The sequence below is a fragment of the Periophthalmus magnuspinnatus genome, chromosome 9, assembly GCF_009829125.3.
Source record: "Periophthalmus magnuspinnatus isolate fPerMag1 chromosome 9, fPerMag1.2.pri, whole genome shotgun sequence".
In the NCBI taxonomy this organism is placed as follows: Eukaryota; Metazoa; Chordata; class Actinopteri; order Gobiiformes; family Gobiidae; genus Periophthalmus; species Periophthalmus magnuspinnatus.
Genome location: NC_047134.1, coordinates 11,595,487 through 11,616,763, shown reverse-complemented (window position 1 = coordinate 11,616,763; position 21,277 = coordinate 11,595,487). Strand labels below are relative to the sequence as shown.

The 21,277-nt window shown below is 40.4% G+C and overlaps 1 protein-coding gene across 2 annotated transcripts in view; it reads right to left on the bottom strand.

Annotated features, from left to right (window-relative positions):
* kiaa0825 (KIAA0825 ortholog) overlaps window positions 1-21,277 on the bottom strand; it is an 89,033-nt gene that overhangs the window by 41,374 nt on the left and 26,382 nt on the right. The window contains exons 14-22 of one of the 2 annotated variants that reach the window (XM_033973283.2): window positions 21,139-21,243; window positions 19,690-19,829; window positions 17,644-17,823; window positions 15,529-15,747; window positions 15,128-15,432; window positions 14,870-14,976; window positions 12,579-12,720; window positions 11,685-11,825; window positions 10,106-10,200 (exon numbers count right to left, since the gene is read on the bottom strand). In XM_033973283.2, the coding sequence (XP_033829174.1) occupies window positions 10,106-10,200; window positions 11,685-11,825; window positions 12,579-12,720; window positions 14,870-14,976; window positions 15,128-15,432; window positions 15,529-15,747; window positions 17,644-17,823; window positions 19,690-19,829; window positions 21,139-21,243 (1,434 nt within the window). Of the gene's footprint in view, window positions 1-10,105; window positions 10,201-11,684; window positions 11,826-12,578; window positions 12,721-13,544; window positions 13,587-14,869; window positions 14,977-15,127; window positions 15,433-15,528; window positions 15,748-17,643; window positions 17,824-19,689; window positions 19,830-21,138; window positions 21,244-21,277 lie in introns of those variants that run through there. The other variant, XM_055224313.1, reaches the window with a different exon arrangement.

Below are 21,277 nucleotides of genomic sequence, written 5' to 3'. Positions count from 1 at the left end.
TTGAGAGTGTAGGGGAAAGAAAACTCCACCATCTAGACTTCTGAATTACTCTAAAGAACATGCAAAAGAATAGCTACCAGAATGGAGAAGAAGAGAAAAGCTGTGAAGTGTGGCTAACCTTGAGAACAGTGAGGGGCGCAGGGAAGGTCTACCACATGCTGATAAGAAGGGCTCTTTTAAAGCCTGGAGGAGGAATACTCAGACGGAGGGGATAGGCAGGCCCACTGATTGCAAGGTACAGTCCAAGGGTCACACTTTGAATCATAAAGGGCAGACACACACACCTTGGCCATAAGACAGCCATTAACACACTCACACAGATACACAGTTCTCTTCTGTCATTACCAAACCTGTAGAGACAAATTATAAAACATTTGCTGTGAAAGGAAGAAAGATAGAAGGAGGCAGGACAGGGAGCCCCGACAGTAATCTAAATGTCCTTTCTTATGATTGTCATTGGCATTCTTGTAGACTGGCATGTAACAGGACTATATGTCAAATATCACTACTCTCGGCTCCGTCTTCTCTAAAGGGTAGAGCGGTATTCAGAATGTCACCAGAAAAAAGATGATTCCAGCCAGCCTAAGTCCAGGACCTAAAGAATCTATCAAGATCACTAAATGTCTCAGGTAGCAAATTCAATCACACAAGCTGTTCTTAACAGCCATGACAAAAGGCAAACAAAGTTTCTTTTTGAGAAAATAACAAAGAGAGAATTGATTTGAGCAAAAGCCCATTCACCTTAAGAACAATTCCACTGCTTTAGTTTTTTATTTCATTTTCTCCTCCCCTCTTCCCTTTTCATTGTCTTCTGTCAAAAACAACTTGGGCTAACATAGCAAGCTGTCATATCAAGGCCATCCCCAGCATCTTACAAAGGGGAGAATTCTGCAGCAGCTCTCCGACAGGCAACCGTCATCTACACACAAGATGCATAAAGACCGGAGGGAAAAAGCTTTTTTTATTTGAACCACAGTTCCTGCCCTGAGGACAAAACCATTACAGCACAGTGAGGGAAGTTTTCCATGCAATAACTGAATAAATAGAAACTGCTTGGAAGAGATCAAAATTCAAACCTTTCAAGTCATTCAAATGTGTTATAGAGTGCAATAAACGAGTGGAGCATTTTCATTCTGGATAATGTCATTAGCGACAAGGTAATTGTTATCTTGCAGACAGATGTACAAACACATTGGTTACCAGGCGGCTTAACCACAATGTATCTGCGATCTGATCATAAAGCAGTGCTATAACAGTCTTTCATCACAGCCGAGTGGACACACACCCGCGTACACGCTCACTTTCAACATCGGCAAATGCTTTCAACCATCAACATCATAGAAGCCAGATAAGTGTGCCCGTCTTTTGCAACAACCACTGGGGAGGTGAGAGGCCTTGTAGTCAACATACTGAAAGACTACTCAATGATCAAAGACTGAGAAAAACATGACCCGTGATGGTTTCTCCAAGATAGGAGTAAGAGGGGTGGTGGGGGGCAGCAGGTAAAAGGAGAAAAGAGTTGAAAGAAATAGAGAGTAAAGAGCTTCATTTTGGTGAGGTGAAAACAGTGTGTGCAGGAGCCGGCAGTGGCAGAGGGCAGGCAGGGAGTTACCTTTTACCACCACTGATATACGAGTCAGTTTTACCAAATAAGATAATGTACAACTTGTTTTTAGAGTCCCCTGGCACATGGTGGTCTCTGGATGGCAAAGACACTGGACTACCCAGAGAGAACATGACCGGTGTTTCGAAAACTGTGGTACTGGAGGTGGTACGTGGGCTGTTGGTTTGTTAAATTTAGAGACACATTTCTTAGGTGGTACTTAGGTGATGTGATTTTGAGCAGGGACTGAATGATAAAAGCCATATGCGGCGATGATGAAGAGCTTTATAAAGAAAAGGTATTGTCCCGTGATTTGCAAAGAGCAGACATCCAGACTCACTCAGAGCGATCAATTAATGGCCTGTAGCGGTGGTGAGAGCGCCAACTATTCTTCCAGCATGCCCTTGCACAATAAAAAAAAAAAATTCAAACCTATACTAGGAAAGAGGTGACTTCTGCTAGCACAAAAGCATATGAGGAACATGCATATATAAGAGTGTTGATTTCAGGTTGGCTGTTCACCCTGACTGCCCATAGATTTGCAAAGACAAGCGTCAAGTGCTCACCTGTAATGGCAAAGCGGCAGAAGGGCAAGATGGGTCAGTTAAATTGTGTACAAGAGTGTCTGAGTAGACCTAAGTGTTTTGTGTGTGTAATCGCGCATGTGTACTCAACTGTGAAGTATGCGCACTGTGAGGGAGAAGTAAATATACAGAAAAAAGTGGAAACAAGTGTAGAGGCAGCACTCGGACAAAAGCTGCAGACCACAACGATGGCCACATTAGAATATGAATCTGACGCTACTGTGATTCTGGCACTTAAAGAGCCCCAAAAGTCAAGTGTCAACTATTACGTGTCATCAGCGGCGACACAAGGTCAGCGGGTGGGACAGATGAGGTCAGCCATGGCGCTCACCCTTTCTCTCAACATGCACCATTAAACAGTCCCATAGTGGGCAAAAAGACTGGCTGTCATTTGGCTGGAAAATGGTTCACTGGTGACAAGAACAGATTTTCAACATTTTGCAAAGACGAGCAAAAGTACTTTTATAGTGGTAATGTCACGTTTAATCCAATTAGTCAAACAGAAGTAATGAGCAATGATTTGATATTTTACATAATATTTAACATGGGTTGCCTTTCCCAGATGCAGCTCATTCCCTCTGATTAACTTTTAAACAGGTACAAATAAAACGCACATGTAGGCAACAGAATGCTGAATGTATAAAATGCCTCAGTTGTTTGCTGCTAAACCGGCTCTGTAATTACCTGAAGCATGTTTTAATTGTTGCATGTTCTACTCTTAATATTAGTCAACGCTTTAGTGGCGCTCCAAGTGAGATTGATTGGATAAATCAGTCGGAATTATGGGGAAACAGGAGGCATGCCAATCAGTGGAGTGTGCTGTGTGTCTGGGTGCGTGCCAGTCTATGAGCGCACACATGTACGTTTGTTGGGATGTGTGCGAGTGCGAGAGTCTGTGTGGAAGTCTAAGGCTGACAGCTGGGCTTGTTCAAAAGGCTTACTGAGCATTCTGTCTGTTTGGGAGGCAACAAGCGCACTATCTGAACAGGGATCTAAAACCTGTGTCAACAGCAGAGTACGACTAGTGTAAACAGCCCCAGAGTCAACATGTTCAAACTCAAATAACCATTCCACTACAGTCTATTGTAAAGAAAACAAGTCAAACATTTGAAAAGTCAGATTTGTAATGAAATTGGACCAAATAAAACACACCAAATACAAATACCACACAGACTAGTCAATAAAAGTGGAATATGTTGTTTTTTGTGTGTGGTTCCTTTATTATTCTCTCTACACATCCTGTGTATGACACTGCTCTGTGTATGTGCACAGCAGTATGTCAGTCCATCAGCATGTCGGCATCACAGCCCTTCACTAAGTCCCAGATTAACAGTGACAGGCAGAGATCCCTCTAATTATCTCTTCCTGGACCACATGCAAATGGAAAGCAGACAGAGAGCAGTGATTGGCTGGGGCAGTCTGGGCACTGCCGTTGGGCTAATGAGCCTGGCGACAGGAAACAAACTTGTGATGCAGTACCAAAACAAACTCCTCCGTCACACACGCTTGTGCGGGAGTAAAAAAAAAAACAGCTCCGCTGAATGGTGCTTATGATGTTTAGTTTGCTCTCAACATAAACAGCAATCAACCTATATATGATGGGAAGAGAATCCATTCAAAAGTATTTACATGTGTGCGAAACAGTTTGTGTGTGACTTAATGTAATCACAAGAGTGATATTTTGATTTGTCTGTGACTTTAGGTAGTTGTATGCGTAAATTCCTGGTGTGTGCGTGACTAAGTATAGTCAAGCACAAAAATAAGATTAATATGAAATACCTGTGAACAGTGAACTCAAAATGTATGCACAAATATCATTTTACAGATGCACAAAATTGTTTTACACTCACAAATAAAACACTACTTTCACACAGATCGGTGTGATCTGCATGCACACACCTTTTTTTTAATTTTCAATTTATTGTGTCTTATCCAGCTGTTTCCACATAAGTCAGACTGTATAATATGGAAAGCTCAATCTCCCAGCTTTAGGAAGACCCTGAATGCATCATCTACATGTGGATCAGATCTCCCTGACGATTTTGTCAAAAGTCCTTGTCCACAGCTGGAGGTTTGTGCACATGTAACTACCAGTCTGTAAGTGTGAAACCAGTGTTGTGTGTGTGTGTGTGTGTGTGTAAAACAGTTTTGTGCATGAAATGATTTTTGTGCATACATTTTGAACAGTTCACATATATTTCATGTTGATAATTTAATGGCTCTCTTATTTTTGTGCTTGATTATAATTTGTCATGCCACATCAGGAATTTAATCATACAACTACCTAAAGTCACAGACAAATTAAAAATACAGATACGACAAATGATGTCACAGACAAATCAAAATATTATACTTGTGATTACATTAAGTCAAGCACAAACTGTTTTGCACATGTGCAAATATTTCTGAATGGATTCTCTATGGATTCAATACCATTTAACACGTAACTTGTTGCAGTTTTGTTGCTAGACATTATATGGCCTTACACTTTAATCAGGGGTTAATGGTTAGTGGTAACTCTAGCAACTGCAGACATGGAATTTAAGTGCAGTTAATTAGAAGAATACAATGAAGGACTGGAACAGACGGCCTCACTCTGCCTCTTGACAATAGACTGCTGCAGTCAGCTGAATATAGATCAGCAGTAAACATGGCAGCAGCGTAAAACAGTCCACGTCCTAAACTCCAGTCCATCTTAACTGGATGAAAGCTTCTATGAAATATATTTTGAAAGGAGATTTGGGGGAAAAAAAAATAGGAATAGGAATAGGGACATCTTAACCCACAGATAACACTGTCAGTTGTACATCAGCACGTACTTCAGTTGATATTATTTCAGTATTTCACTACAAATGACAAACAATATAATGTTTTCAACGCGTTCATGTTTATTCAACTCAAGACAAGAAGAACCTTGCCAATGTTCCACCCTGACTCAGGCAAATGAGTCTCATATACAGGCTCTTACTAACGGGATAGCATTTTTTAAAGATGAAATGTTGAAATGGGATCTTTGGAAATCACATGCATTATCAATGCAAGGGCCCATATGGTATTTTGGTGACATATCTCTAACAATCTTTGTATACAAAGAGGTAGGGGCAGAACAAATAAAGATTCCACCAGTGAAGATAAATTATCATTGACCCTGTAGTAAGACTTGAAGTTGTATGAACAGATGCACCACAGTGGAGGTGAGAGAGAGGAGGTAAAGAGAGGCTGCAGATGAATACAGCAGAGGGGAAGCACTGGTGGAGGGGTGAGAGAGGCAGTGCAGCCTGCTTCACTGGCTGACAGTTGACTCTGTTGGATGTGACTTTCACAGTCTGCTGGCGGTTTGTGTGGAAGCCATCACATCTGTGACTGGCCGTTTGATTAATGAGCCTCTCAGCTTGTCTGTGCAGTTTGAGAAGGGGCCACGGCCTTATCCCAGGCATCACTGATTTATTCGCCTTCTGAGCAAACCCCCAAATATCACACACACTGAAACGTAAGAGTACAACATTCACACGCACACAAGCAGACACATGTAAGCTCTCCATGAGATGAATACAGTATACAAGTTGGCGCTGCACACGTGCATGTAAACTGGCAGACATGAGAACAAATGGCTGTGCACAAGCCTCCTCCACCACCTGCTTAGGGCTAATGTGGACCTAAAAGTGTCACTTGTCCTGGACTGGTGCAAAGAGAACAAGCCATGTACAAGTATGCAGATAAAAGATGTCTTCTGTCTCCACAAACACAAACACACATCCTCAGATGTCAGTCAGTGGTGGAACACACTGAAAGAAGCCCTTGCTCAATGACACATCACACTTGTTTAGTTTTTACTGACAAGTCTTTTGAATTTCTGGCCTTGTATGATGGAGAGTCTGATAATGTTTTTAGCAGTAGCCATGAAATGTCACTGTGGCTAACCTTGAAGCGCTACTACTATGTTGTTTAATGTTGTAAATACTGGAGAAACCACATGTTCAAGATGTGAGGGCAACATCACTATTCAGGAGAGATAAATTGTAAAATACTTGCAGGTACATAAACGCACATGAGTGTATGCTTTCCTTAAGGCGCACAATACCCCACACGGAAACACAGCCTCTCATTCCCTGAAGCATAAAGTAAGACCATTAATCCAGACACACTCAGACACAGCTTCTCCCTAGGTTGATCAGCGTCCATGGAGGAAGACGAACATTCTGACATATTTGTTTTTATTTTATTCCCTGAGAAAAAGGCCTGCCATATGGCAGCGCCCGTGAACAGATGGCGTTTGCCCACTTCCTGAAAGCACAAGCGTCTATCGCCGCAATTTAAGGAGTTGCTCAAGCAAGAGAATGCCACAGACTGGCATTTTTCCACAAACTGCTATTGTTATAGACCTGAGGCTAACTGCAACAATGAGACAATGCAGTGGAAATGCTTTAGTGTTCAGTACTTACAGTGTAACTTACCATATTCAATTACCAAATCCAGTAGAAATGTGACATAAAAAAGTGATAGAAAATGTATATGGGCAAAATGAAGAAGATTATGCAGCTCATATCAGTTACCTTTTTAGGATGCAGGCTACACAGCCGTGGGCAGGCTTGTAGACGTTAGCATGAATGTCCTTGGTTGAAATCAGGTTTTTATGATGGAGTAGAAGAGCTGCCCTGTGACACACAAAGCTTCATCTCTCATACTTGGCAACACCTTATCAACCAGGTCAGACGACCTCCTCGACACAGACACACCGCAGCAGCTCCAAAAGTCACCTTGGAACAACACAAGTCTCCTTTCACACTTTAACTCTACTCTGTACTTCCAATAGACTCAATGGAGAAATGACACAACGGTTACAGTCCACAAAGGCCTGGTCTCACAAGCATGGTTAGGAAAGAAAGGACATTTGTACCATTAATTCACACATATAAAAAGGTTATGTTGCTTTTGATAGCTCTATATAAAAATTTGCTCTGACAAACCGAACGAATGTTCAGTAAAGAAGAGAAGTTTTCAAGGGTTGACCAAGGACAAATCAGATGAGCTAACCATTCAAAGATCACTAGCTTAAGTGAAACTATTCAGATGAACCACTTGGAACTTTAAGTTTATGACTTTACAATGCTCTATCAGAGTAGAAAATATATAGCATTGTGGACACATTTCCATCTGTAAATTATAACAATTAAAAAGAACCATAGGTTTCTTCAAGGTGAAATGTTAAGTACGTAATTAATCTATGTAATAAGAGAAACTTTTCTTTGCCATCAAAAACTTGAAATAAGGAAAATGAAGGGAAAGTGTACTTAGCCAAGTTGATGATAATTTATTAAAGGCACTCACTATTATTAAAGGCAACAAAGAAAAACTATAAACAACAGGAGCATAACTTCAAAAAGTCTTAAAAAGTTTGGTGAAGTGCATCGCTCCTTCTGAACAGGCTGTCTGTGAGGAGGCCAGGTCAGCCCGTCAACCAGGCAACCCTGGGGGTCCAGGGGGTGGTATTAATCAGTCTGGTTTCTGCTGAAAAGCTCAATCTGCAGATGATGGATGAGCCATCGCGGTGAGGGAACTCAAGTGACAGGTGACAAAGAAGGACACACACACCTGTATAAATCCACTGACTCCTGTCTCTGTGCCACAGTGTAACAGTGTGGAGGCAGCAGGCCAGTGTTTATGTGAGCAGAGTGTCTCAGCATGTGCTGCTGTCCTAATGAAGTCATCTGAACAGTGATTTAATAGCCCCAGTGTAAAAGCCTACTGGCCTTAACTCATAGTCCTGCTCCATTAGAATATGATATAAACCCAGGCCACAAAAAACATCCTTCCACTAGAACAATAGATATGAGGTCAGCGGATCACAGCAAACTGTAGCTGTGTGTGTGACGAGAAGGTTAGTCATTAATGGGGAATACATTTGTAACATAGATATACCATAAGGCGTAAGTAGCACTAAAATAGTTTAGTAATAGAAAAAGTAAACTTTAAGTAACATGGTTCCTATTTTAATATGTACTTTAATACACAAATGAATGCATGACATATTTACTTTTGTGTTTTTGTAACCCAGTTCTGTAAACCAGAAAGTGTCCGATAACCTTTAAGCGGAACTGAGTTAGAGCAATAAAATCTACTCTTTTTGTCCTAAAAGTTCAGCTAGCAGAATTTAAGGCACAGTGAGATTAGGGTAAATTACACTGTGTATGTATAACTCCTGCCCATGTCCTTCTGCCTTCTAGATCTCATGTCAGCATTGACAAGCCCAATCTCTTCTGAAGTCCTACTCTTATCTGATTTTATATTCCCCCCGTTCAGTTCCTTTTCATGACTGCTCCAAAATGAATTTGCTTCAGTCAAGCAATGACAGTATCTGTTTTAACATGCAACAAAGCGGCGTACAAAAAGAGAAAGAATAGCCGAAGAGGAAGAGGAGCAAAGGCATTGAGGCGACCGAGCTCATCAGAGCAGAGCACTTCACCCTTATTAGACCTGTGTCCTTGGCAGATGCAGAGCTTGCCCTTTGTTAGAAAGGTGTGCATGTGTTACAATGGTGGTGATTTAGAATGGATTGGGTGTAGGCGTGGAGACAAGGTGCAGTAGCCCCATGGCTCCTGATAGCTGGCAGTGTGACAGCTGTGAATGGAGAGCAGGGAACAGCCTGAAGTATTGCCATCTAATATGTGTCACATACCTGCATAAATATTTATGCCCATTGCAAAGCTGAACAGGAGAGAGCGGGGGGGCTGATGGACTTGGGCAAAAACTCTTCAATCAGGTGACCAACATCTGAGATAACCACTTTTCATCTTAAGCCAGTCTGTCTTCTTCTGTGGCTGTGAGGTGTTAAAGGGACTAGGGAGCAGACCTTTCTGCGCTCTCATCAATCATTCCGTCATGTTAAAAGAGTGTATTAACATAGACACTTCACTGTAATGCATCACAAATGATACACAGTATGTCTATGCTAGGAAGAAGCATTCTGAACAGCTGGTAATGAGCAGCTGCATGAATGTATTATACAATAGACATATATAGTGGAAAATTCAGATTATACAGTATCTTGACAAAACTATTAATAGTTTTAATACCTTTAAGGTTAGCTAAGTCGCATCAAAGGTCACATTACAGCTGACAAACGGGAGCTAGTTGGTTGGGGTCAGTGCAAACAACCATATACATTCAGTAACCATGTGCCCACTGCTACAATATTTTCCAGACTATAAGTCGCACTTTTTTTTCACTTTTTTCATAGTTTGTCGGGGGGTATATGAAATTATTAAAATATATGATTTCACATCTTCGTTATTGTCACATTGACAATAACCATGCGAGGCTCTCTAGGCTTGTGTGTAATTTTTAGGGGCTCATGTTAGCTCCGCTCTAGCTGCCATTGCACTTGGTCAGAACTGATCATGGGGCTTCATTTCTGTCCGTTGGGCAGATTATAACCAACACAACTGTTACAATGATTCATCCTTCTTAGTATACTTCCATGGACAAGCAACAGGAAAATATTTCACATATCAGGAATCGCACAACCCAAACAATGAATCACTTCTGTGATTCACTGTTTGACAAAGTTTAAATGTAGGCTCAAAACAGTTATGTTGAGCTGTGCATATGACTGAAAGGTTTTTATTCTGCACTCTTCTTTTTTTAATGTTGATTTTACAATGATTATTTATGTTTTGATTGTTTTGTATTGATTGATTTTAATGTCATTATGTAAAGCATTTTGAATTACTTTGTGTATGAATTGTATACAAAGACACTTGCCTTGCCTTTTGTGAAGCACAAGCTAAACCCTAGCATGAGCCCTGTTCAAATAGTACATCTTAAAATCCTATTCAGTAGACCATAGTTTCAAATACACCACTGAAATCCCAATGTCCTACTTCCCCATGTGGTGTAACAGGTGAAAAGGCTGTTTTACCTGTTCGCCAGCAGAGTTTTGAAGGTGACCTCACTCATGCCCTGAGCCGTTGGCAGCAGCCTTGGCCAGTCCCATGCCCAGTCGACAAGCGCACTCTGTTGATGTATGAGGATAGTGTATGGTTAGTTATTAATCAGGGTTAATACCATCAGTGCATTACCTCTACAGCTGGGACCCACTAACAAAGAGGAGGGGGTCCTCAGCACTGGCCACTGACACTGTGCGATCAATCATGTCCGCACAAGAAGGTTTTTATTCCAATAAGACAGCAATTAATTTATAAATCCATTTGGGGGGATGTGGTCATCATTTATAGAAAGATAAATCAATTTTGGAATGCAGTCGTTTCTCTTATGTTTTTTTTTCCTTCAGTGGCAACTGGCCAGATCTCCACTCCTATTCTTTCCTTTCTTTCAGTCTCTCCATCCAATCCTTCGCTCTTTCTTATTTAACACACATACACACACTTGCCACTTGCACTACTTTGAAGAGGCAAATAAAAATCAGATTGCTTTGATTGCCAAAATGTCACTCTTAACTCCGGGCTGAGTTTTATTGACAAAAGAAGAGAACTTGACTCGCTCCCTCTATCCATCTATCCGTTCTGTGCTCTTTCCTCATAGGTGATTGATGGATGTAACTTCTTCCCTCCTCCCCCTATTTTATTTGACAAACAACACAAGCACCTCAAGCGGAGAAGGCATTTTAATCATTCTCTTAATAGGATGTTTCTATGCAAAGCTATGCCTCCTCTTGTGATAAGCCCAAAGAGGCAAAACAAGTCTTGGGGTTCTAGAAAAACAATCACGTCATTAAATGTATACACCTAATGCACTCGCGTAAATAAGATTAATCTGCATCCTGAGGGGTCAAATTTTGTTTTCTCGCCTCATTTATTATTAATGTTCTTTTTGGGATCCATGTGGCGGGAGCCTTATTAACTATGACGTTTAGGTGGGGCAGATGTCAGGCAGTGGGCATTTAGAAAAATATCTTAAACTATAAACACGATAATAAACTAATAATAATCCTGTACATTTGCTCTATTATTATCTATTAGTACAAGATAAATCAACTGAAAATTTACACATTTAAATTCACATGTTCTATTTTTTGCTTTATATTGGAACAGAAGTGAACTCATAGTAGCATGAGGAAGTAAAGCAGAATTCTCTGAGAAGCGAGTTTAGTCAGTTACTCCCACAGTGACTTTATAATGAGGTGACATTGCTAACTCTTACCAACACCAATGTGCTCCTCACTAAACCTATATAGATGTAAGATATGCTTTTTAATGTGAGGGTGGCAAAATAATTAACAAAATCAAGAGAGCATTATAGTGTCACTGCTGGGGAAATAGGTCAAGAAAGCACAAAAGTCTGAAAAGGCTTCAACCTGACCTCACATGTTCCGAAAAAATATTAGCAAAAATAATAACACTGCATCCAGCTCACAGGGAACTTAAGGCATACACCAACATTCAACACATGGGTATAAATTTGAAGATATAAATTCTACACAAGAACACAGAATGAACAACACATTATCAAAACTAGGCATAATTTAGAGAATGACAAACCTGCTCAAGTTTTTTCTTTCCAAGACGGTCAAATTGGTAGAGGGGATTAAAATGTGGCATGTCTGAATGGTTTTCTTGTCCATATGCAAAGTTCACCAGTGAAGAGTCTGAATGTCCACATAGTTTAGATATCAACAGATCCTGCATTTAAAGGAAACAAATGTGTTAGGAAAGTTCAAGAAATGTGTACAACAGTCACAGAAGCAATTCAATAAATAAATACTGTAAGTAAGGACTGAAAAATAGTATGCAGCAGGTTGGAGTGTTTGTGGGCACCCCAGTGTGAATGCAGTGTACTCCCATTCATCAGCGTGACATGGCCCCTGAACCTACTTCACCTCACCTCTAACCCAAACACACTTGTCTTATGTCTTCTTGCCGTGACCTTGCTGCTGGAGTTTCAAACACAAAGGCAATTTTCAAGTTTTGCATAATTAAAGCTAGATACTACATAATAACCATTGAAACAGTAATGTAATGTAAAGTATGTGCAATGCATTTAACTGCTACCACAGAGTTTGCAATTAGAGGAGCAATTCAATGTCCATTTTCTGTTCTTAGAATCTTTTTTGTAGCAAGGAGAAAAAATAAAACTGAAACAGAAACAGTGAAAAGAGTTAAAACTCTAAACTGGATAACTTTCCTGTTGTATAAATAGTTGCGTTGTTACTTCTTTATAATGTTTAATTTGTGAATGAGCTGTAACTCCACTCGGTTCTCCCCTCTCTGTGAAATCCACTGTGGGCATGGCCCCTTGAGGTCAGCCCCAAAGCAGAAGATCAGAGTGTGCGTGTTCACTAGCTGCTGTCCTCTTCCCTGTCTCTCCCTGGTGAACAGCCTGCAGCCTCAGGCCAGCAGCCACCTAATTGCTGGGGAGAGGGAGTGTTTCCCTACCTCATTGCCTTGGATGATGTGATAGATCTGCCTCAGGTAGTCGCTGCCACCTGCTTTGTGGCAGACCTCCAGCAGCATCAGGCCTATTTTCTGCTCAGTCAGTTCAGCCCCAGCCACTCCACTCTCCTTTTGCTCAAATACACTGGGAAAGAAAGACAAGGGAGGAAAAGACTATAGTGGAAGTCAAAATGGGACAGAAAATACAGAAAAACAGTAAAAAGGGAGATGACGCACGTCAACAAGTGTGTGAATATACCTCAGGCTAAATGTCTTACTCCAGCTATGAATTTGGAAGAAAATTGCCAACTTGCTGCAAGAAAATTAACTAAACATATCTGTTGACTTTTACCTGCAATGCTTTAATTGTAAATATGCCATTTACCCTAGAGGGCAAATGAATTCTCCACAAAACACACTTAACACCTGTAACAAACATGTTAGGATTACACTGTTTAAAAGTGAGAGAAAGCCGTAATTATTGACTGACTGATAACAAAACAATTCAGTGTTTTCATTACCATTCATGAGATACATAGAGCATTTTGACTGAAGGATGTCGGTGCACTAAAAATGATTGGTGTGTGTGTTTTAAGCGCGAATGGTGTGTGTGTAATTGTGTGTCAAGGTCTTCATGCATGTGCAGCATGGAGCCCTGGCAGGCGCCCGCATCATTTTCCTGCCCTTCCTGTATGGATGGATATGATACTATCGTCCATCAAACATCCTCCTTCACATACAGTTCCTGTCATTGTTCTCTCTCTTTTCCTGGCTCGCCTTCTCTTGCCCGCACTCACTCCCTACCCCTTTGTAATTATAAGGTGGCAGAAACACTGTCGCCTGTCAGGAAGCGATTGGCTGCTTGACATTGAGAGCAGGAAAAGAAAGAGGAGTCCCATCTTGTCCGTACATCCCTCTCATTCTTTTGCTTGGCGGCCCGGCGGTGGTATGTCGGTGACGGTGGCTGTGCATCCGTGTCAGCACCTGCGCTGTATCCTTTCCTGTCCATCACTGTGCAGGTGAAGCAGATGATTGGATTCAGTCAGCGGGGTGATTAATGAGGGCCCCTCCGGATTTGGGACAGCCTATCAATCATGTCATTAGGGCCAATGTGCCCTGAAAGAGGCAGACCTCCGCCAAGGAATAACTGCATTCATCTTCATCTGTGTATGCATCCCGTCAGCCCAGCCAGGGTCACCATGATGGAGAACAATAATCTTCTCCTCTACAAATTACTTTGCAAAGACAAGGTGGGTGGCATGGAGAGGGGGTTACAGTTGAGACAGCGAGGGTCGGTAAGTGGAAAGAGGAAACAGAGGCACGAGTGCTCAAACAGGGCAGATGTTTAAGTGGACATGTATCCCCTACTTATGGGATGAGATTTTTTTCTATTGTTTCAGTGTAGAATAACTGCCTGGTTCTCAAAATATTGCATAGTTTTTATCTTGAATAACCACATCGTGCCAGTGTGAGATGCCAGTAAAAAGCCTCTTTTTTCAATTGATTGTATTGGCCCATCTCCCCCTTCTTTCACAGTGTGTTGTGATTGTTTACAAGCCAGGCGTCACTTCCCTGTGAAGGTTAGTTTAATGAATAGTAATGATCCCACTGACTGCCTCCGACAGGTGATACATAATCACTCTTTTGCCTCTTTCCCACTCAGGCCCCTCCTCTAACCCTCCATCAGATCTGCATTTCTCTGTTTTATATAATCACATCCTCTCTTACTGTCAGTTAAAATAGGCAGTATTTCCAAGAAGCAAGCCTAATTTTGTGAGTAATTTTGAAAATTTCACTCTTTATTTTTAATTGTGCATGTTGAGCACCGTAGTGGCCTTTTATGAGGATGGATGCACTCAGAGTTTGTTATGATGAAGTGGAGACCAGCAGACACAATTTCTGGGAACAGGCTGCAGAGCGCTGAGCCAAAGGTCACGGAGCAGCCCAAAGTGAAAGCTGTTTTCCCATCACTCCAGCCTGCAGGGCACTCCATCAGACAGCATGTCCATCATTTAACCAACATGGCAAAATATTGATCTTGTTTGTGTTTGTTCTTTGAAAAATGATTACACAGAACAAATTACTCCAGAATTTAATGGCCTAATTAGAAGGATGAGTAATATTTCTGAGTCACAAGCTAACAAATAGCATAACATTTCAGTAACTTTGGCAAAATATAGCAGTTTTATATGTACTACATTAAAACTTTGTGCTATGATAAGGTAGAGTTGAGAGTAGATTTGATCTGTAGTCAGGCAAAACATTGTCACAAATATTTCCAAAATTATTCTCACCTTTCAGAACAGAGTTTTTGAGCTTTCAGAAGTTGTATGTTTATCCAGTTAGGCATTTTGTCTTCCATGGTCTGCAGCACAGTTTGAATGATGGGTTTGGGTACACCCTGTAAAAATATCAAATGTACATTGTTTATAAAACCTTACAGGAACACATGAGCCATTGCATTTTATTTTTTTATTTTTTTCAGTTAAATATATAGATTAAAAAAGTTACTTCCACCAAATAATAATATAAATGGAACAACCTGGACTCACCTTATGTGGAACCCCTATGGCCGCCTTTAGACTTTCTGCCAATAGTGACAAACTCTCTATTGCCTGCTGGTTCTGAGCTAAACCAGTGATCTGTTCTAATGTCTCTGGTTCTTCTATGCTCTGGATGAGACAGCCCAGCAAAGCCCATATCAAAAGGCCTGCAGAGCGGAGTGACTGGGCATACTGAGAGAGGTGTTTTTCTGCCTCATGGAAGAGTAACCAAATGGGGAGAGGCAGAGCTTCAATGACCTGGGGCAGGCTGGTGAAGACTAGAGACAAGGCTTGGATGATGAAGGCAATGAGAGCTGGAAAAATGGTGTAAGTTAATTTAGAAATAGCTACCGTACATGGAAATAGAGCGAGATTTTTAGCGTATTCATTTGTACAATATCTCTACATACATTTATCTTTTCCCTTTGGTTCCCATGTGTAGTTCCACTCCTTGGGTACTATAGCCAGGAGGCACTTTGGTATGTCCCACTGGTTCAGCTCCGCAGTAGGATCAGCCATGGCCTGCCAACCCATCCCCATGGAGACCAGATGTACCAGGAGGTCATTTATGGACTTTATGACACTTTCTCTAAGACATTTGATCACTACTGGTGCCGACTGGGGAGTATCTAAAAGAGAGAAACAGATAACAAACCCCAGTAGAGTTAAAGTTAACATACAAACTCTACACTTTGTAGACTATTTTTATTCCTACTGAAATGTATATAGAGTATACTTTAAAGGTACACCATGTAACTTTGCTGGTGTGAGTCTAACACACCTGTTCGTCTCCATGGAGATGATATTTGTTTGCCAGGAATGCTACTTTAATATGGGAACAGACCGAAGCCTACCAATCTTGTATTTATTCAGTTAGGTCTATAGGTGTATTTTAGGTAAAACAATATCTTTTAAAAAACATACTTTCTTACTCAGTTCACCTCTCCACAGATCTGACCTGTTACTTAGTCTGTTGCTGTAATGGAGATATATATTTAATAAAATACCGTGGAACTTTCCAGGTAAATTACTTTCCTAGATAAAATCTCCATGGAGGTATGCAGTTTGCAGAATCTTGACCAGAAAAGTAACATAATGCACTTTTAAACAACTGAATACTTTAAATAATTAACTCACAGTGCACAGACTACTCAATAACCTGAGCAAAACTGAAATAAAATCACTATTACACAATGTTCTTTATTATATGCAACTGTCCAATCGCTTTGCCTCTTAAACGAAACTCTTTAAAAGGACTTCAGATGCTCTTCTCCTTTCATTGCACTCCTCTTTATTATCTCCACATTAAGCGACGGCAGCTATAACATATTGTTGGAAGGCATAAACTTTCTACAGTCAGCAATGTCGACTGTAAAACCAAAGGCTACAGGAAAGTGATATAGTACGAATAGGGCACTAGGAGCACAGGAAAATCTCCAGAGGCGCCTAACAAATGTGTGACCTACAACCCCGGCAAAAAGTGTGAAGCGGAACAAAAAGTGATATAGTTTTTCAAGAGAAATATTCTATGTCAGGTGAGACCAAGGCGTATTTTTCAAAGTCACCCGGTTTTCAGACTTCATACCGCCTGCTACTGTATTGACTGGTGTATTGATTTGAAACAAGCAGCAACTGTGTGATGAAACAAGGGTGTAAGTGAAGAAATAGAGAATTTGCGAGTGTTATCTGTGAAAGTTAACTCATGGAAGACTTTTAATGGAAAAGGAGGGCACTGGGGGTATCCTGTAACCAAAATGACATTACAAAGATTTGACACAGTCCAATAATTAAACTAATTGCCCTGTGAGAATTTTGAATCATGATTGGATGACTTTTTGTAGCACACTATTTCTTGTTCATCCCGCCCAGACGACATCTTCATCTGAATAATTATATAACCCTCATTTTTGCTCATGATAATACTAGAGATGGGTGTATCCAAATATTGATATATATACTGTGAAATACTGATAAATATTGATATAACACTGTATAAATTAAAATATGGATACATAGAGTAGATTTTAAACTGATGTTACTAAAATTTTAATACATTTTTTTTTTAATTATTGTTCATATTTATCAGCACATATATTTCATTTTTAGATCAGAAACCAAACTGGAGTGGTGGAAAAAACTATTATCTGCCTCTATATTGACGCCAAGGTTAAATTCTTGATAGTAGAGGTTTCATTGATCCAAATCAAAACTAAAATCTCTGGTGTCGTCCATCAGTAATAATTACCAATCACCCAAGCTCTGTAATAGGACACAGCATAAAAAGCTTTGAAATGAGTTACGATAACTTTGTAATAACACTGTAAAACGTAGCTTTATATAAGTATCAATACTAAAATGTGATTTGTTTCCATGTAGCAGCCCTTGATGGAGTTACTAGATTCTAAAACAAGTTTATAAGGTATAAGATGGCTATTAATTTACTCCCATTCTAAATCATCCAAAGTAATGGTATGGCATTTGGACTTCTGAAGGACAACTTTATGAAGGCGACTGATTTACTTTACCTGCCAGTGTAAAGAGATGCTTCCAGAGCTGTGCCCTCACCATGTACGGCTCAAGAGTCTGAGTCAAGGCCTTTGGAGCGCCGTTTAAGCAAATTAAAATGTTGAACAACGCAGTCATGAAGTCATCTCTGGCCTTACAGTTTTCTTGGGATGTAGCAATATCAGCCTCCTGCCAAAAATCTGGAAATAAAATTTAAAAATAAGTACAAATTAAATAGAATAAAAATAAAATTAAAAATATTGCTGGTGAGGCACAAGACAAGAAGAATGTGTGGAAATGTAATGAGCATAAAATAAATGAATCACTATTTCCATCATTTTAATCGTTTTTTTTGGGTGTTATTAAAAACAAATGAAACGGTTTTCAATATCAAGTATCAAGTAATTTGGCTAAAATTAATCAAATAAAAAACAAACTTAATAGCACAAAATAACAAAGTGAAAATGTCAAGGCTGCCCAATCCGATACAAGAGAAAGAGTGAACAAAAGGCATTGTGGAATAGCAAACGAAAGAAGCACATCTGTGTTACATGAAAAAAACACACACACTGAGAGAACAGAAAAACAGAGAACGAAACCCTTTTCAAAGCCCCCGGCTGTGGGATCTGCAGCTCATGGAGACAGGAAGTGAAAAGGAAGAGGTTTTGACAGGGTGTCCTTGTGGGGGTTGTGTCTGAGCAGAAGGGCTAAGGATGGAGGTGTGTGTGCATGTGTAACCCATATGGATGTCTGTGTCTTCTGTCCTTACATGTGTGTGTGTGTGTGTGACAGGGGTGGCTGAGGAGAGGCCCATCGCTCCAGAGGTGGCAGATATCCAGCGGTCTGTCAGTCTGCTGTGTAGGAGATGACAGCTATTTGAATAGGAGACTGTATGCAACGCAGCAGTCAGTGAGGGGGCGCTGTGATGGAGGGCAGCAGGACGTGGTTCTGACTAATATTGGACTATTTTAAAATGACAGAGCTAAAATAGGTGCTGCATTATAGGGCCAAAGGTATCAATCAAACGCCCCACCTGTGTTCTTATGACGAGTTACTTGCACTTTCTTTAATAAGAATGTTTTATGGTGCACTCAAAAGTTGTTAACCACTGTGACCCATAATCAGACTATATTAAACTACGCTGCAGGTCATATCGGTATCTTGCTCTCTGCTTGCCAGGTAATTGGTGTAAGATCCCACTGTTGTGGCACACAACATAATGCCCAAAGAACTTAGAAGACTAAATAACTTGTATATGCAGTCTAAGTAAGTATATTATGTGGAAACCAAGGGCATAACTTTGAACAACACACAAGTTAGTACTGCAATAAGCAAATTCATAGCATTTCCTCACTTATGGAAAAAAACAACTAAATTGCAAGCACAAAATCAGATATGAAAATCTTACTGTTTTTGTCATTTCATTTCCAGTTTCAAATATCATTAATTTCATATTGTGACAAATCCCAGTCACTGTGCATCACACATGCTATGGATTATAGGGTATAGTGGTCATTCAGTCAAGCTGTTTCTTCTGTCTGTCTGCTTCCTGGTTAATTAGCCCGTCAACGTGATAACACATGAGAGTCAGCGCTTCCAGCATTGATTTACGGCAGCGTGCACAGAGAAGCATTGCAACGGCTGGAAGCCGGACTCAGAGCAAGCGCGAGAACGAGACAGTGAAAGTTGTTATTAATGAGGTGGCTATAATGTGAAATAATGTGCGAGTGCACAACAGTCTTTAAAGGTTAGACTGTTGCCAGAGAAGAAGAAAGGGGAAATCTTTAAAGGTCAGCCTGCATGCTCTGCCTGAGCCTGTTGAGTGTTTATTACTCTGCTCTATTGATTTAGTGATGATGATGACCAAGGTAAAAATTATGCTGATTAGAACTTCATAAAACAAGGGAAACCTCATATGAGGACTTGATTAGGGCCTTAAAGTACAATATTGCCCATATTTTACAATTTTTATGTCACTTTATATTTTAAATATCCGTACATAATGGTCAGTCAAAGGGCCACAAAGAATACTTTTCTCCTATATACCTGATTAAAGTCAGACTCACAAGAGTTTTTCAGAAGTATTCGGGGCAGGTGACAGTCTCTGTACAGCAGTATCCGGAGAAGCATCTTGGGATCATTTCCAGGGTCAGAGATCAGCAACCTTAACTGACATGTAGAGGCTGCCTGGTCCTTGAGGCCTTCACTGAGAAAAAACAAGAATAACAAAGTTGACAGTTGTGCAGTGTCAGGTGAGTGTACACATGGCAGTCAAGTTAGCAAAAGACAACAATAGATCTCTTTGTTCAAGATCTAAGGATTCTGAGAGCTAAAATAAAAATAAAAGTACATTGCGATCATTGAGTCAGATCTTTGCAAATGCTTTGTATCCAAACTTATAAAACAATAGAGAGCGCCATGACAGAATCAGCTCTAATCTTGGCCAGCTAAAAGCAAATTAACATTTGGGAAACGGCCAAATACATGAATATACAGCAGTGCCCCCCTGCTCCATCTTTTGTATAACCAAGAGGCTGCAGCCAGCTGTGGGTAATGAGCCGTGTCCTTGCTGTGTGCTCTTGTAAGTGTGTGCACACAGGCTTTAGTGGTTATGTATGAGAGCAAGTGTGAACACATGCTGATAAGCGACGGCCTACATTTTACTTTTTACATCTCTATAAATTCTAATGACAAGAAAAAGCAAGGTTTGTCCAGTGTCTAATGGCTAAAAAGGGCTAGTGTGTCCAGATATTAACCATTCTATTGGAGCCAAAAGCTGTGGTACCCCGCTGCTTGACTGAGAAAACTAGGCCTAAATCTGACAGTGCAATTTATGATGTCATTGAGACTGCAAATCCCCAAGAAATCCTCTTTTAACTGCTCTGATAAATCTATCCCACTACAGCATAGGGTCAGCTTACAGAAACACAACACCCAGATGTACTTGGTATGTACACATTCAAAGTCAAAGAGAAAGTTTAATATAGATACAAATATAAGGCTTAGATCTTTATCACTCCAATAGAATTTGCCGATGTTTCTCCATTTTATTCCATTACAAAAACAATAGTGTTAAGCCGTGTAACAGGAAACCGTGTATCTGGCCTGCATTCTCTGGCCGGCCCTGTGCATGCTGACAGAAGGTGAGAGAAAAGAAATAAAGAGGTCATAAAAATAAACGAATTTCAGCAGTCCAGTACTTAAAAGTTACAGAATGAGGGTTAGTTTGATCTGTGCTCCATCAATGAGCAGTGACATCACCTCTGGCTGTGCGGGAGATGAGAGCTTAGCCGGGTGAGTCTGAGAATGATTGCACCTCAAAGGTCAAACCCTTAGAGGTAACTGTGCACACATGTTAAACATAAATACTATGAATGACACATTTGGACATGTAACTTTGTATGCATCTTTTATGGAGGTTAGCAAACAGATACAAATGTTGTGTCTATATAATGTTGTTTCCTTGTGAATTAATAAAAACTCTTAACTACATTTATTCTGGTGGTTCTACTTACCCCATGACTTGTTCTGTGAAGAGGTCAGGGTCAATAGCATTAAGCCATCGGACAACAGGGCTGTCAACAGGCTGTGTAGTAGAGCCAGGGTTATTGACAAAGGTTCTAGAGAAATAGACATCAGAGAGTGTGTAATGTA